The sequence below is a fragment of the Gopherus flavomarginatus genome, chromosome 1 (assembly GCF_025201925.1).
Source record: "Gopherus flavomarginatus isolate rGopFla2 chromosome 1, rGopFla2.mat.asm, whole genome shotgun sequence".
In the NCBI taxonomy this organism is placed as follows: Eukaryota; Metazoa; Chordata; order Testudines; family Testudinidae; genus Gopherus; species Gopherus flavomarginatus.
The window spans coordinates 81,426,412-81,439,437 of NC_066617.1; the positions used below are offsets into that span (position 1 = coordinate 81,426,412).

At 38.0% G+C, this 13,026-nt stretch overlaps 1 protein-coding gene across 5 annotated transcripts in view; it reads left to right on the top strand.

Annotated features, from left to right (window-relative positions):
* The window catches only part of LRRIQ1 (leucine rich repeats and IQ motif containing 1), a 170,305-nt gene that overhangs the window by 80,609 nt on the left and 76,670 nt on the right, over positions 1 to 13,026 (top strand). For all 5 annotated transcript variants that reach the window (XM_050934131.1, XM_050934120.1, XM_050934141.1 and 2 more), the window contains one exon: positions 573 to 692. In XM_050934131.1, coding sequence (XP_050790088.1) covers positions 573 to 692 — 120 coding nt within the window. The remainder of the gene's footprint in view (positions 1 to 572; positions 693 to 13,026) is intronic.

Here is a 13,026-nt window from a genome sequence, read left to right on the forward strand (position 1 = left end):
TCATTTTCTGGTATTTAAGTGCTCATTCTTTTGCTGTGTGTTCTTTTTTACCTAGATGATGATGATAATAAAAAACCTCTTTCTTAAAAAAAGTAGAGTAGACGGTGACTGTGAAGATGTGGTTGACTGGTTTAGGTTAATTACATGAGATGACAACAAGAATTGCCACTTGTAACCACTAGAAATTGGTATAAGTGTGTTTTTATTTTTGTTCTCAGTAATTTGAAAGTGAACACTCAACTTCTTCTTATATCTTCTTCCCCCTCAGCTTAGAATAGGCCCTGTAGGAATTGTCAAATAATTAATTAGTTGACCTAGGTTTGTAGTTGAGGGAGTTTCAAGATTCCATTCTGCATACTTGAGGAAAACCTCTTGAGTATTCTGAGCTTTTGACATATGCTGGCATTTAATTTGTCTTGTAGTTTTAAATGTCACATAAAGTTCAAAAAACAGATCATTGAGCTATTAAACCAAGGTCTAAGATGTTTTATCTTCCTAATGGGATAACATAGAGAATCTGGATTTGGGTTTGATCTATGGCCTTGTATAACATGCTTTAAATTTTTGTTTAGGCATTTTGGAAGGGTTTCCTCTTGCGGAAGAAACTAGCCAGTGCTCTTGCAGCTATTAAAAGTGATGAAGTGGAGGATGACTATGAAGAAGTAAATGTGGATGATTTTACATTTGATGAAGTAAGCACAGTTGTTAACATAAAAGTTCACCTAAAACAGCAGCAAACCTACCTACATTAGAACTGTATGTTGGATGTCCTAGATAACCTGAGAGAGTTACATATGGTGTATATAATTCATTTAAATGTACTTTTATGGATTATTGGCTTCCTGATCGCATTGATATTTCAGTGCTACTATTCTATTAATAACGCACCCATCATGGAACCTCATCTATTTCTAGAGCCTGAAGGCAAATAAATGGATCGTGCAAGTGGCTGTTACTGTCCAAAAGTGTGCAGTTCTGTAACCCTTTTAATAATATTTTATACCCTATTGGGTATAAGATACAATGTAGTTTCAAAAATATTACAAAACCATAATTTTTGGAGAAAATAAGGATTGGCCTTGACCTTCACGAGTGGTCCCCAGGAACTTCAGTGTCCCCAGTAGGTGTGATGTCACCAACATAGTGATCAGTAGGGTCATTTGACAGATTGGGAGCTATGACACTGATGGATGCAAACTTCTAAAAGAAAAACATATTTGAAATTAAAAGAAAATATATCTGCTAATTAGCATTGAGAGATAACAAAATGAATAAACAAACCACCGCCATCAACAACCGGAGGTGGAGAATGCTGAATTGTTTAGTAGCTATCTCACCTCTGTCTTTTGGAAAATGACTAGGAGGATCAAAGTTCTTAATGCAAGAGTAGTTAATGAAGAAAGAGATAGTGAAATTGGGAAGGAACAGGCCAAAGTAGCTGTGATTCAGAACATCCAGCTGCAGTACTACCGGAACTATTAGAATCATTGTCAATAATAGTGGCAGTTCAGGGAGAATAAGTGAAGTTTTAGAGGGCTGAACTTGAGCAAAAATATTCATTTTTAAGAGATGACAAAGATCACCAAAGGAATTACAGAGCAATAAAGTAAAATTCAAAACTGATAAATTGATATATAAAACATTTAGGCAGTGTTCTACTGCATCAAGGGAATCAAACAACTGCCAACAGCCATATCTTTTCAGTAAGCATGGAAAAAGAGCCTTACACAGCATCATCTTCACTTTCCTGCAAAACAAGAGAAGCTCCTCTTTGCAAATACTTGCACAATTGAGGCTCTGTTTTTGGAAACAGTTGGCAGAGTAGACTCCAGCAAGGATTTAATTGTTGCTCAGAGCCAGTCAGAGGGTCATTTCAGGGGAGAATTAATCCAGTGTGAATTAAATACTACACAGTACAACCCACCACTTCTGGAAGCTGGATGGTCTCTCTGAAACTGAGTATCTGTAGGAGCAATTCTGGATGAAGAAAGTTACTCACCTGTAATTGGAGCTCTCTGAGTTCTCTGCACATCCTCATTCACTCACTCCCCTTTCCTTGTCATGATTTCAAATACAAGAAAGGAACTCATTGTGGCTGGCGCCATGGAACCTTATATGGCTTGTCATGGACATTTGGATACGAGTGAGCACAGATGCTTGCAATAGTCCTGTGTTAAAATCCCACCATAACTTCAAAAAGGAGGTTGAGATGACCTACTTCTAATGTAGTTAACCCCTACTTGGCCGGAGATCACATGTTCCTAGGGCTCATAAAATATTTCTGAACATCAAATATTTTTGCCTTTGCAGTGTACCAAAACAGGACTATACCAGTATCTGGTGACCTGAGGATCAGCCACCTTTTGAGGACCCCAGTTAGAGTTGCACTGGATTAAACAAAACAGGAATGATGTTTATTATATACACATACAATGTGTTACTTATGACTTCGAAAAAAATTTAACAATCAAAATTAGTTTTCCTCCAGTCTTTGAGTAGCTGTAAACTTTTCAGGGGTAAATTTTCAAAAGGGCAGCCACCCTTTTGAGAGTGCAAATCAGACAGTGGCACAAGTACCAGGAAATAATTTTGCGGGCATAAAATGAGGGTTTAAACCAGGAGAGTAGGCTTAAATGTTACTTTTTAAAGTTTAGGGTTTTAAAATGTTTCCAGCAGAAAGAGCAGATCTGTTGTTTGCTTCCATCTTTCTCTCAAATAATACTCAATACTAGAAAGTTGCAGAACTTCTTTTCTAACACAGGGAGGAAAATATCTCTTCGCATGTATCAAAGAAGGGAAAGGCACATATGCTGTATTGCATTTTATACGCAGTGTACCAGATTCTTATTTAGTATAAATCAGTGTATTAAAGTCAGTGGAGCTATGGCCTTTTATGCCACCTGGAGATCTGGCCTGGAATCTCTATTTATCCCAAGTATTATAATATTTTTCTAAAATAAATAACAGTGGTGTTTATAGCCTGTATTCCATATCCGAGTGCTATCATGTCATTATCATGTCATTCTTAATAGTTGTTCATCTAGGTGCAAATATGAAGTCAAGCACCTGATCTGAATGGCTAGGCCAGGCACAGAACAGATGTATAAAAGGGAGGAATCTTTCTACACCTCCCAGGGTCATAGAGCGATTACTCCGGGCTAGGAAGCAAAGCTGTTTCTATGGCATGTTACAAAGTGAAAAGGCAGATGAGGATTCATGCAGTGATAGATCTTTCCACTTTGCCTGTTTCTCAGCACAATTGCATCAGGAGTCCTTGCACAGCTGCAGTGAGCGTGAGGTGCCAATTCCCTGCATTCAGCTCATCCTTCTGCAATGGACCTGCACTAGCTCTGTTGCCAGAGAAGTCACTGAACTCTTGGAGGCGGGGACTGGACCTGAGTCTAACCCTAAATTCACATATTTTTGTGTCCAATTAGAATTAATATTTCAGTGATGGTATATTTTGCCTTTAAAGGGTCATCTAGAATGTATAAATATCTAGAGATCTGTTACATCAGTTATTTAACATGGTCACATAATATTTGGTACATTAACTGCTGGGGAAGAAGACTTCTGTAACATCTGTTTTCAAATGCCAGGAGTATTTTCTCCCTGCCTGGCTGTTCCAATGATTGCATTCTGGCTTACTAATATTGGTGTCTCTCTATTTCTTCTGCAAGTTCCTGTCCATATTAACTACTCTTCTAGGTGTTCCTGTATATCAAGGACAAGAAATTCTGTGTCTGGAATGATTGAGGGTTTTATACATCTTTGCTGTCATGCTTTTAGCCTCTGTACAATTGAAATGCCAAGAGATACTACATTAAACGTCTCCATCCAGTTGTCTGCCATTAATTACCCAGAGCTCCCATTTAACCCTCATATAGATTTATCATAATCTGCTCCCTTATATAAATTTATCATGACATGTATGATATCGTTATATACAAGATGAGGTAATGTGAGGCCTAGTTAATCTTTTCCAGCCCATAGCCTAGGGGCTTTCTATATAGTTGCTTCTAAAGAGTCAAGAACTTTGGGTTACACTCTTACTAAAGTACTTGGAGATCTGTGTGCCAAGAATGTGCTAATTGTATCAACATCCACTTCCATACTCTGTGAGAAGAGGTCATCAATACAGCCAGTACTGTAATTGGCTTTAATATCAATACTTTTAGAGGGACAAAAGAGGAAAGTGAAGTGTAATTTACTTTCTTTCTCTCTCCATGCAAAGATCTGTATGTATCTCATTGTTTGTAGCCTGGCTCATGAAATCCTTTTAGTTTAGAATACAGGATATCTTCTAACCCACAGGCTAAATGTGAGGAGAAATTTTATTCGTCATTAATTCTTTTGTTTTTAAAAGAACATCAATATTTAATGTAGCAATAATAGAAAAGAAAGGCCAAATTATTCAAAATAAACTCTAGAAAATAACAAATTCTTGCTTCCAGTTGAAGCTCTTGTCTTTGAGAGCTGTCCTGCAGAATTCATAGATATAGTCAGCATCAGCTTAAACTTCAGAAGTATTAACTTCTTCCGATCTTAAGAAAATTGACGAAAGAAATATTTGAGAACATTACTAAAGGAAACAATCCTCTCCTGAAAAACATTTACTATTATCTTCTTACTAAATAGAACAGTGTTACACAGCTCTTAAATTCTGGATTTGTCATGCAAACTTTCTTTCCTAAGTCTACTTAGGATCTATCCTTCATGTTTCAAACTACCTGGAAGTAAGGAGGCAAAGATGCTTGTCAGTCACAGCTGCTATAAGTAGCTCAACCACCTACTTTCTCCTCACTGTTTTTCCTCTTTCTCCTGGTAGCCTGAAGTGTATGCCTTATTTCTTTAAGCTTTTCCCCTCCTCTTATCAGTTCCTGAGCTCCTAAGGAAGAGGAAGCTAGGGAAGGAAGGAACAAAAAACAAATGATGTTAGGAACAAAACAGGCGGAATATGTGCATCTTGAAACCATGTGCATTCTTTGAATGTAAAGAGTCTGTAAATTTTGTCTGGTTCTAATAATTTATTCCTGTTATTCTTAAAAGGGGGAAAATATATCACAAATCTCTTTATGGAGGCTACTCAAATACTGTATTATCTTTGCTTATAAACAGGCAGATTTCTCTGACCCTGTATCAATCAAGTCTGTCAATTTTAGGCATGATTACACCTTGGTATGAGGGGCCAAAAATGCTGTTGATATGGCTTTCTGTGGATTCTTACATTAATTGTTTATTTTGTACCCTACCCACCCCCCAAATCAATTTTGACTCACAAACAGTGACAATTACTGATCTGCAGGCGTGACTGTCCAACAGAGACACATTTTGGAGGGCCCAGCACTTGGAGGTTCTCAAAACCTCTCTGAACAGTGGCAGATTGAGTACAGATCTCAGAAGAATAGTGGATCCAAGTCCTAGACTGACAAGACACTCGGGGAACAACTGTTTTTAGAGCTGTATAGGACTCGTTCTAAAGAAGAGTTGGAGCCAGGAGGCACAGAATGTGGGGACTCAGGTCAAGGCTGTGGCTAGCCACCTTTTGTGCTTCTTGGCCCAAATTTTCTCAAGCAGTGGGTCTTATGAAGATATATCTTCTTAATAATTAAGCAAATTATGTTCACCGTAAGCACCTTATGTTGTGATTTAAAAAAAAACCAGGAGCCTAAAACTGTGTTCTGAAGTCCATATTTAGACACTTTAAAAGTACCCTGTCTTTCAAAAGTGCAGAGCATTCAGCAGCTCCCCAGTTTTGAAAATCTCTGCCTTGGGCAATACCTCAACATTTATCCTGTTCCACTATTAACTTTTCTCTCTGTCTTCTCTTCTCCTATTAAAGCTGCAGCCCCCAGCAATTGTAGCATATTCTCTAGTGGTGATATCCCATATTGGAAATCTGGAGGTCAGTATACTCTGAGTTAACTTTAATAGAGAAAGCTCCAAGTGCAATATTGTTTAGATGCAGAAGCTTGTGATCTTGTCATAGTGTAGCAAAGCTGTTGTAGTTTGAGTTCCATAGCTTTATTTACAAAGTTAGGAAGCATGGGAGATTTGGTTGTATGGGCACATCATCTGGAACATGTAGGGACAGTGATCTGGTTGGGATCTTGTAGAGTGTGGTGGAATCAAAGGTAGAAAGAAAGCAGGATCTGGGAGCCTTTGGAAGGAAGATTATGTAGGGATCTTGGAGTCTTCAAGGAGGGCTGAAGGTGCCAAGAGTCTGGAGATTCTTGAGGTTGCTGAGAGGATGGAATTCGGAACTTCAAAAGGATTGGGTAAGCATCCAAGCAATTCTGGTGCTTATGTGAACCAAGTCTAACCTCTGAAGCTTATGAGGTTCACTCATCTGGACTTTGTAGTCTTTTATTCAAAACAAAATGTAGGAATTGGCTTCTGACCCATAACTTCCTTTGAGCACTATCAAGCTTAGGGCACAAAGCACATTTTGCAGAAAGGTTATGTGTATGTCATGAATGACTTCTGTAACATTATCATAAGACTTGACTCTTTGGAATTAAGTATGGACTCTTTTCATTTGCAAAAATTCCAACATTCTGTGAGATTGTTTTATTTTATTCATTTACTTGCATCCTCCTTCATATACTGAATAGTCAGCTAATTCTACACAGTCCTGATCATATTTATTTTTTTAAAAAACCACAGGCAATAGGAATAAGAATGAAATCTATTGTTAGAATGATTGTCTAAGGTTACTTTAAGCATTTTGGCAAATGATGCTTGGTGCAAGCATTCACAAATATGGTCCTGCCTTAAGTTGCTCTCAGCAAAATGTTGCCATTTTCCATTGTATCCACTTACAAGAGAAAGATACAGAGGATTATGCCACTATAGTTGTACTTCTCTACTAAATTAACTGTCTCTTAAGGGAATGGTCTGTAATAATTACTCTACTTTCTTATGTCTTTAAAATCTCTTGAGCTCCCATGAGAACAATTCACTGTTGTGATATTTCTTTGGAATCCATACAACACCTCTCTCTACTTTTCTTGGCTGGACCTGTTGTTTGCTTTTAGCAATTAGAATAGTGTTTTAAAATAATCTTAGTTAGTAGTAGTTCAGAGTTCTTTCTGAGTCCAGGTATAGCAGGTTTCTAAAGCTTCCTATTTTTGTAGATAGAGCTATGCAATAGTCTTTTTCTGTAATCCTTATTTTTGTATTTAGAATGCACACCAAGTTTTGCACAATTTTTATTGAATTTACATATCCTGATAATCCGTATTTTCCTCTCTTTGTTTTCAGAGTGGTTTGCTGTGTGGTTCTACTTTGTAAAATGACTGAGGGTATGTCTACACTACCCGCCGGATCGGCAGGCAGGGATCGATTTATCGCACCTAGTCTAGATGCAATAAATCGACCCTCGAATGCTCTCCCATCGACTCCTATACTCCAGCGCCACGAGAGGTGCAGGCAGAGTCAACGGGGGAGTGGCAGCAGTCGGTCTAAGTACGTCGACTTCAGCTACATTATTCACATGGCTGAAGTTATGTAACTTAGATTGATTTCTTTCCCTCCCTTCTCCCCCCCCCCCCCCGCCCAGTGTAGACCAGGGCAGAGACAAACACAGCACTCCAAAATGCCATTTTAATAGTGATTTACCTATGAAATGTGCTATGTTTACAAATGGACATTTTTCTAACTGCCAGCATTGCAAAATTCAGCCTAAGATCCAAAAGCTGAATTTTTTCCCTGCCATCTTCACTAGTCTGCACTACAGAGATCTCCTTTGCAGATTCACCAGAAGCAGCTGAACTGTTGGTATCAAGCTATGCTGCTTCCTCTTACTGCTCAGGCATTCTACATTCAATGGCAGAGATAATCATCATACTGCAACTCTCCCACTACAAACAAAAATATATACCCATTTTGCTAGCAAGTAAACAGTATTAACCTCTCTCCATTCTGATTCTGTCTAAGGGACATTTTTTTAAAAGCAACTTTGGAACTTATAGGAAACTTTCTTTAAGCACACATGATCGTTTTCCCTTTCTCAACTCCTCCACCTCAAATAACCGCAGAGCTAAGGAAGAAGGATTGGTCAAAGGTTAAAATGCTCTTCTGGGGGGCTAACCTGCTTACATCTACCAAATAGAATAGATGAAGTATCAGGAAAAGTAAAACCAACAGAAAAAGTCTACATTATTCTTAATGGCTGCAATTCTAAGATTCTATCCATGTATGTGATTCATCAACTGAACTGTTTGAGGAAAGATGGAACTTGTGGGACAAATTGATTAAAAACATATCAGGAAGATAGCTTTTATAAAAACAATAGGGCCTGATCCACCTAGTTACACTGTTTTGTATGCTTGTGTAACTCAACTGACCACAAAGGTGTTTGCACTGAGGTGTAAAATCAATGTAATGCTGAGAAGTATCAGGCCCAATATGTACACTTTCTGTAACACATAATTCATACTCCCTCAACTTCAAACTTTTATCTGATCTTTTTGTTTAAGATTAGTACTTATGTACTGCCAGTAACTTCTTACCTTCATTTTAAAAAGCAACTAAAAATCTTCCCCCTTTTAATGGAAATTGTAGCAAATCCACCTGAGGACACACCTTCAGTAGATGTAAATTGGTGTAGCTCCATTGGATTCAGTTGAATTTGTACAGGCCAAGAGTGTGGCCCTGAATGTCTAAATAAGTTTGGCTTCCTGATTCCAAGTTAAGCTATACAAGAGAACTCCTGTTGCTTTCTTGCTCTGGAAAACTAGCCTGTAGAGTAATCTGATTGATCAAAATTCTGGGGTTGAAAGAGAACTCTAAATGCACTAAAGAAATTCAGATCTCTAATTTCAAAGGCAGTTTTCATTCAGTCAATCGGCAATATATAAGCAACCGGGAAAGAATAGTTTAGGGTTCTTGTGCCAGGAAACCTTTGAATTAGAATTGCATGTTTTCTTGCAACTTTTGCAAGTACTTAAGTTTACAGAGAAGAACTTTGTATCAGAGATACTAAGATTCTTGCAGAAAAAGCTAGATTAAGTGGTGAAAAGGTTTGTTCTGGGAGATTGAATGGGATAAACCACAGAGAGAGATGTTAGCCAGAAATCAGGATAGAAATTTGCAGCTTTCAGCCAAGTGAAAGGCAATACAGTATTTTTTTCTCTGGTATGCTCTTTTCTACTTTCATCATCCACAAAGTTGGCCACCATTATGTGATTCCTTATTCCTGACCCAAAGAAGAGAGAAAGCAACGATATAGCCCACTAAATAGCCAACATGGGGTGAAGAAGTTTTAGTCTCTAGCATGTCACATGGAAACAAAGTTCATCATCCTCAGCATCTTGGAGAGTGACAGTTCTGAGAACGTATTCTACTTGCGTTGTGGATTAAAGCGTTTTTATTTCAACACTGAGCTAGACTGTTAGTCATTTCTGTTAAAGACCAAAAGTGAGCTTGGTGCTGTACAAGAACAAAGTGAAGACATCCCCTACCATGAAGAATTTAGTTTAAATACAAAACTGAAAACACTTCAGACATGGGGAAAGATAAGCATAATGATTCATTTTGAGTCATTTTTCTATTTGTTCACTCTTTGTGGTCCACGTGGAAAAATCAGTGTTAAAAAAAATGGATGCAGAGAGGATGGTGGTGTGGTAAAACCAGGATGAAGAGGACATTCCTTACCTACAGATGATATGAAAAAGGCCTGGTGACAGGATTGGGAACTGGAGATGAATGACCTCATTGGCAGAGCAGAAGGCAGGGAAACTGATTAGACAAAATCAGAGGTATAAACCGGAGCTGAGTATAGAGCAGCCTTGAGTTAAAACAAGCAGTGCTTTAGCTGATAGTCCTGTGAAACTGTAAAGAGAGGCTGTTTTTTAAACCAAGATTTTACTTAGTGCCCTCTTTCCTTTCATTCTTCTCATGCTGCCATCACTCCCACAGGCCAATAGGGCACCTGAATTCAAAATAACTGTCCGAATAACTCTTTTGATTCCTTTGTTTATATTTGGAGAATTCCAGCCAGTTACTCCCAAATTTTGGTTTTGAAGCACAGCATAAACACAAATATGGCTGTTATTCTGGACAAACCCATGCTGTACTGTTGTCAGAGAAGGGGTTAATTGAGGGGGAAGAGGGTGACTGAAGAGATCAAAAGGATTTTCTAATTTTAAAATGATAACATTCAGCATTTTGAACAGCTCTCTTGTAGGTTCTTTTTCTCCCCATATAATAAGTAGCTATTTAAGTGAATACTTCAGTATAATAATGAATTGACTCTACTTCCTAGAAATTCAGTAATAAATATATCTGAGATTAATAAAAAGATAGCTTAGGATATAGTTAGTACTTGTAAACAAGAAGAACTGTCAAGCTCTTATAATAACTAAATCATGGGCTAAATCAATTTAGAAGCCATAAAGCTATTGTGTGTTTGTAGGCAGGAGTTTAAGTTACTACATTAAGTTGAAGAAACTTTCTGTAGTTGATTGTTTGAAATGCTGACTTATTTAAATATTTTGAGACTCTTCCCTCTCTCTTCTCCTTCCTGTCAACCCAATCTCTCCCTGTCTGGTTTTTTGGTTGTGTGTTTTTATTAACTCTCCTGCTCCACTTTGCTCCTGGAAAAGACTGTGATCCAGTCCTGTCAAAAACTATTCATGTGCATAACTTTATTCACATGAGACCTGTCCATTGATTTCAGTGGGGCTGCTCACAAAAGTAAAGTTACTGTAATGTATGTTTGCATGATTGGGGTACAATCTCCACCTCCCTGTAGGCCTGATCCAGTGTACATTCAATGGACATTGGATTGGATCCACCGGAAGTAATTTACTTTTTTGTAATGCTGTTGTATTTTTTATAAAAGATTAATTAAAACACCCATCTTCTCCACCCACTGCCTTTTCCTTCTTAAGAAGTCACTGACCACCTCATCATTGCTATTATTATTATTTTATTTTATTAAGTTTATTTAAATTGTACTCAGCAGAATTCCACTCTTTTATGTTCTGAATGTCATCTGCAAAGTGCTGAGCTCCCACAGCTCCCATTGACTAACGTTCAAATGGGGGGTGCTCTGCACTTTTAAATATCAAGTCCAAAATGAGGAGTACTTAATTCAGTCCTTGAAGGGGCCATTTAGGGATTTAGGGATTGGTCCTGCTTTGAGCAGGGGGTTGGACTAGATGATCTCCTGAAGTCCCTTCCAACCCTAATAATATATGATTCTATGAAAAGCAAGATATATAATGCTCTAGAAAGAGCTATTGGGATTATTTTAGAATGAATAGATTAAAGGTAGGAAAGAATAGCTATATATGAAAAAGTTATGTAGTAAACTATGGAGTGGAAGAATTCACTGTTCATTTGGAATTCATTTATGAGATACCAGAATACTGGGGGAGTAAAATCACAGGATTACATTAATAGAAGCTGAAAGAATGAAGTTCTTTATCTAATGGATATACCAAAATGTACTTACAGCATAAGAATTCTTTATTACTATAATATATATTTACATTTTAATAGTTCTTGCAATATGAAGCGATGAGGAGAAAAAATACTGTATTTAATAAAGAATTCCATGAGTATGAAAGTATAATCTGGACATTCCTGTGCCCACTCCTGGTAAATCAGAAGGTAAACTGGTGCAAACCTTAACTTAATATTACTCAATATATGTGTATTCTTTCTTGAAAAAAGTACCAACACACTAACGTTTAAAAGGTGAGACTGAAAGGAGATTAACATAAAGAATTTCTTTTTGGATTTAAAAATGTGCTAGATGTTCCTAACTTGGCAGCCAATTTATGTATTATCTCTAGCCTCATGAAAAATCACATTTCTTTTCCAAATCATCAGTTCCATTAAGTGAAGCTTTGTAAATTGCATTGTTTATTTTGAAACAAATAGATGTAAAATTCCCAGGGTATAATGCTGCAGCGAATTGTACGTGAATGATTGACTTTACACATGTGAGTTAGGTCCATTGAATAGGATTTCCAAACATTCATAAAGTTACTTGTATATATTAGTGGTTGTAAAATCAAACCCTTAATTTGGTTTCAGAAATATACTTAAAATTCAGCAAAGGCTCTTCTACAAACTTGACCAGAGATGTGAGAGTCAAGCTTGGATCTTACTCTGCATTAATAAATGTTTAGCAGAATCTCCTTTCAAATATGCCTGTGTACCACAAGTAGCTTCAGTGTGATTACCCAAGAGCTATTGATTAGAGTTCAGTATTATCAGGAGCAAGGCACTGCAGCTAACAAGCCATCTGGGCTGCCTGACAGACCATGCTGCATGACTGGATGAGGCAGCCAGGAGGCTGGTTCTGAAGATCAACAGGAACTGTAGCTTGCTAAGTGCTCAATGCACATGCCCACATACTTACTGACTCCCTGTGCTTGTCTCACCAAGCCCTGCTCCTGCTCTGCTCCTCCACAGCTTCAGCCCAGGCCCTGCCCTGCATCCAGACGTGTCCCTGCCTTGCTCCTCCCTCAGAACCAGCCCTGCTCCTGCCTTATGTGACTTCTTGTAATCCGGTTCCAACACTCAACTCTGATTCCTGACTGCAACAGTGCCTCAGCCCTTGGCTCTGGCATTTGGACTCTGACTCTGGTTTTGACCTTCGATCCTGGTTCTGGCCTTGTCTCGACCTTTGGCTCTGGAAATTGGAATCTAGCCACTAGGCATGACTCCTGTTCTAACCACTAGGCCTGATTGCCTATGACCCAGTCTCTTGACAAATATGCGGAAGAAACAATAGACTCCAGTACACACTTATCTGTGTTGACTTTGTATTGCTAACAGAGAGGGAGGAGATTTTTGAATAAGAAGTCTACATCTTTATATAGCTGCTTCTAGTGTCAGTGAGACTGCTTATGATAATTGCAGGAGTGAACTCTGGATGAATAAAGGGATGCTCATTTGAACCATTATAAGTGTTTTTCTGCTAGTTAATTGATGCTAAGTACAGATTAAAGAGGGCATGAAGAGTACACATTTGTAAACTAATACCTATTTCCAAATGAGATGTTTGAT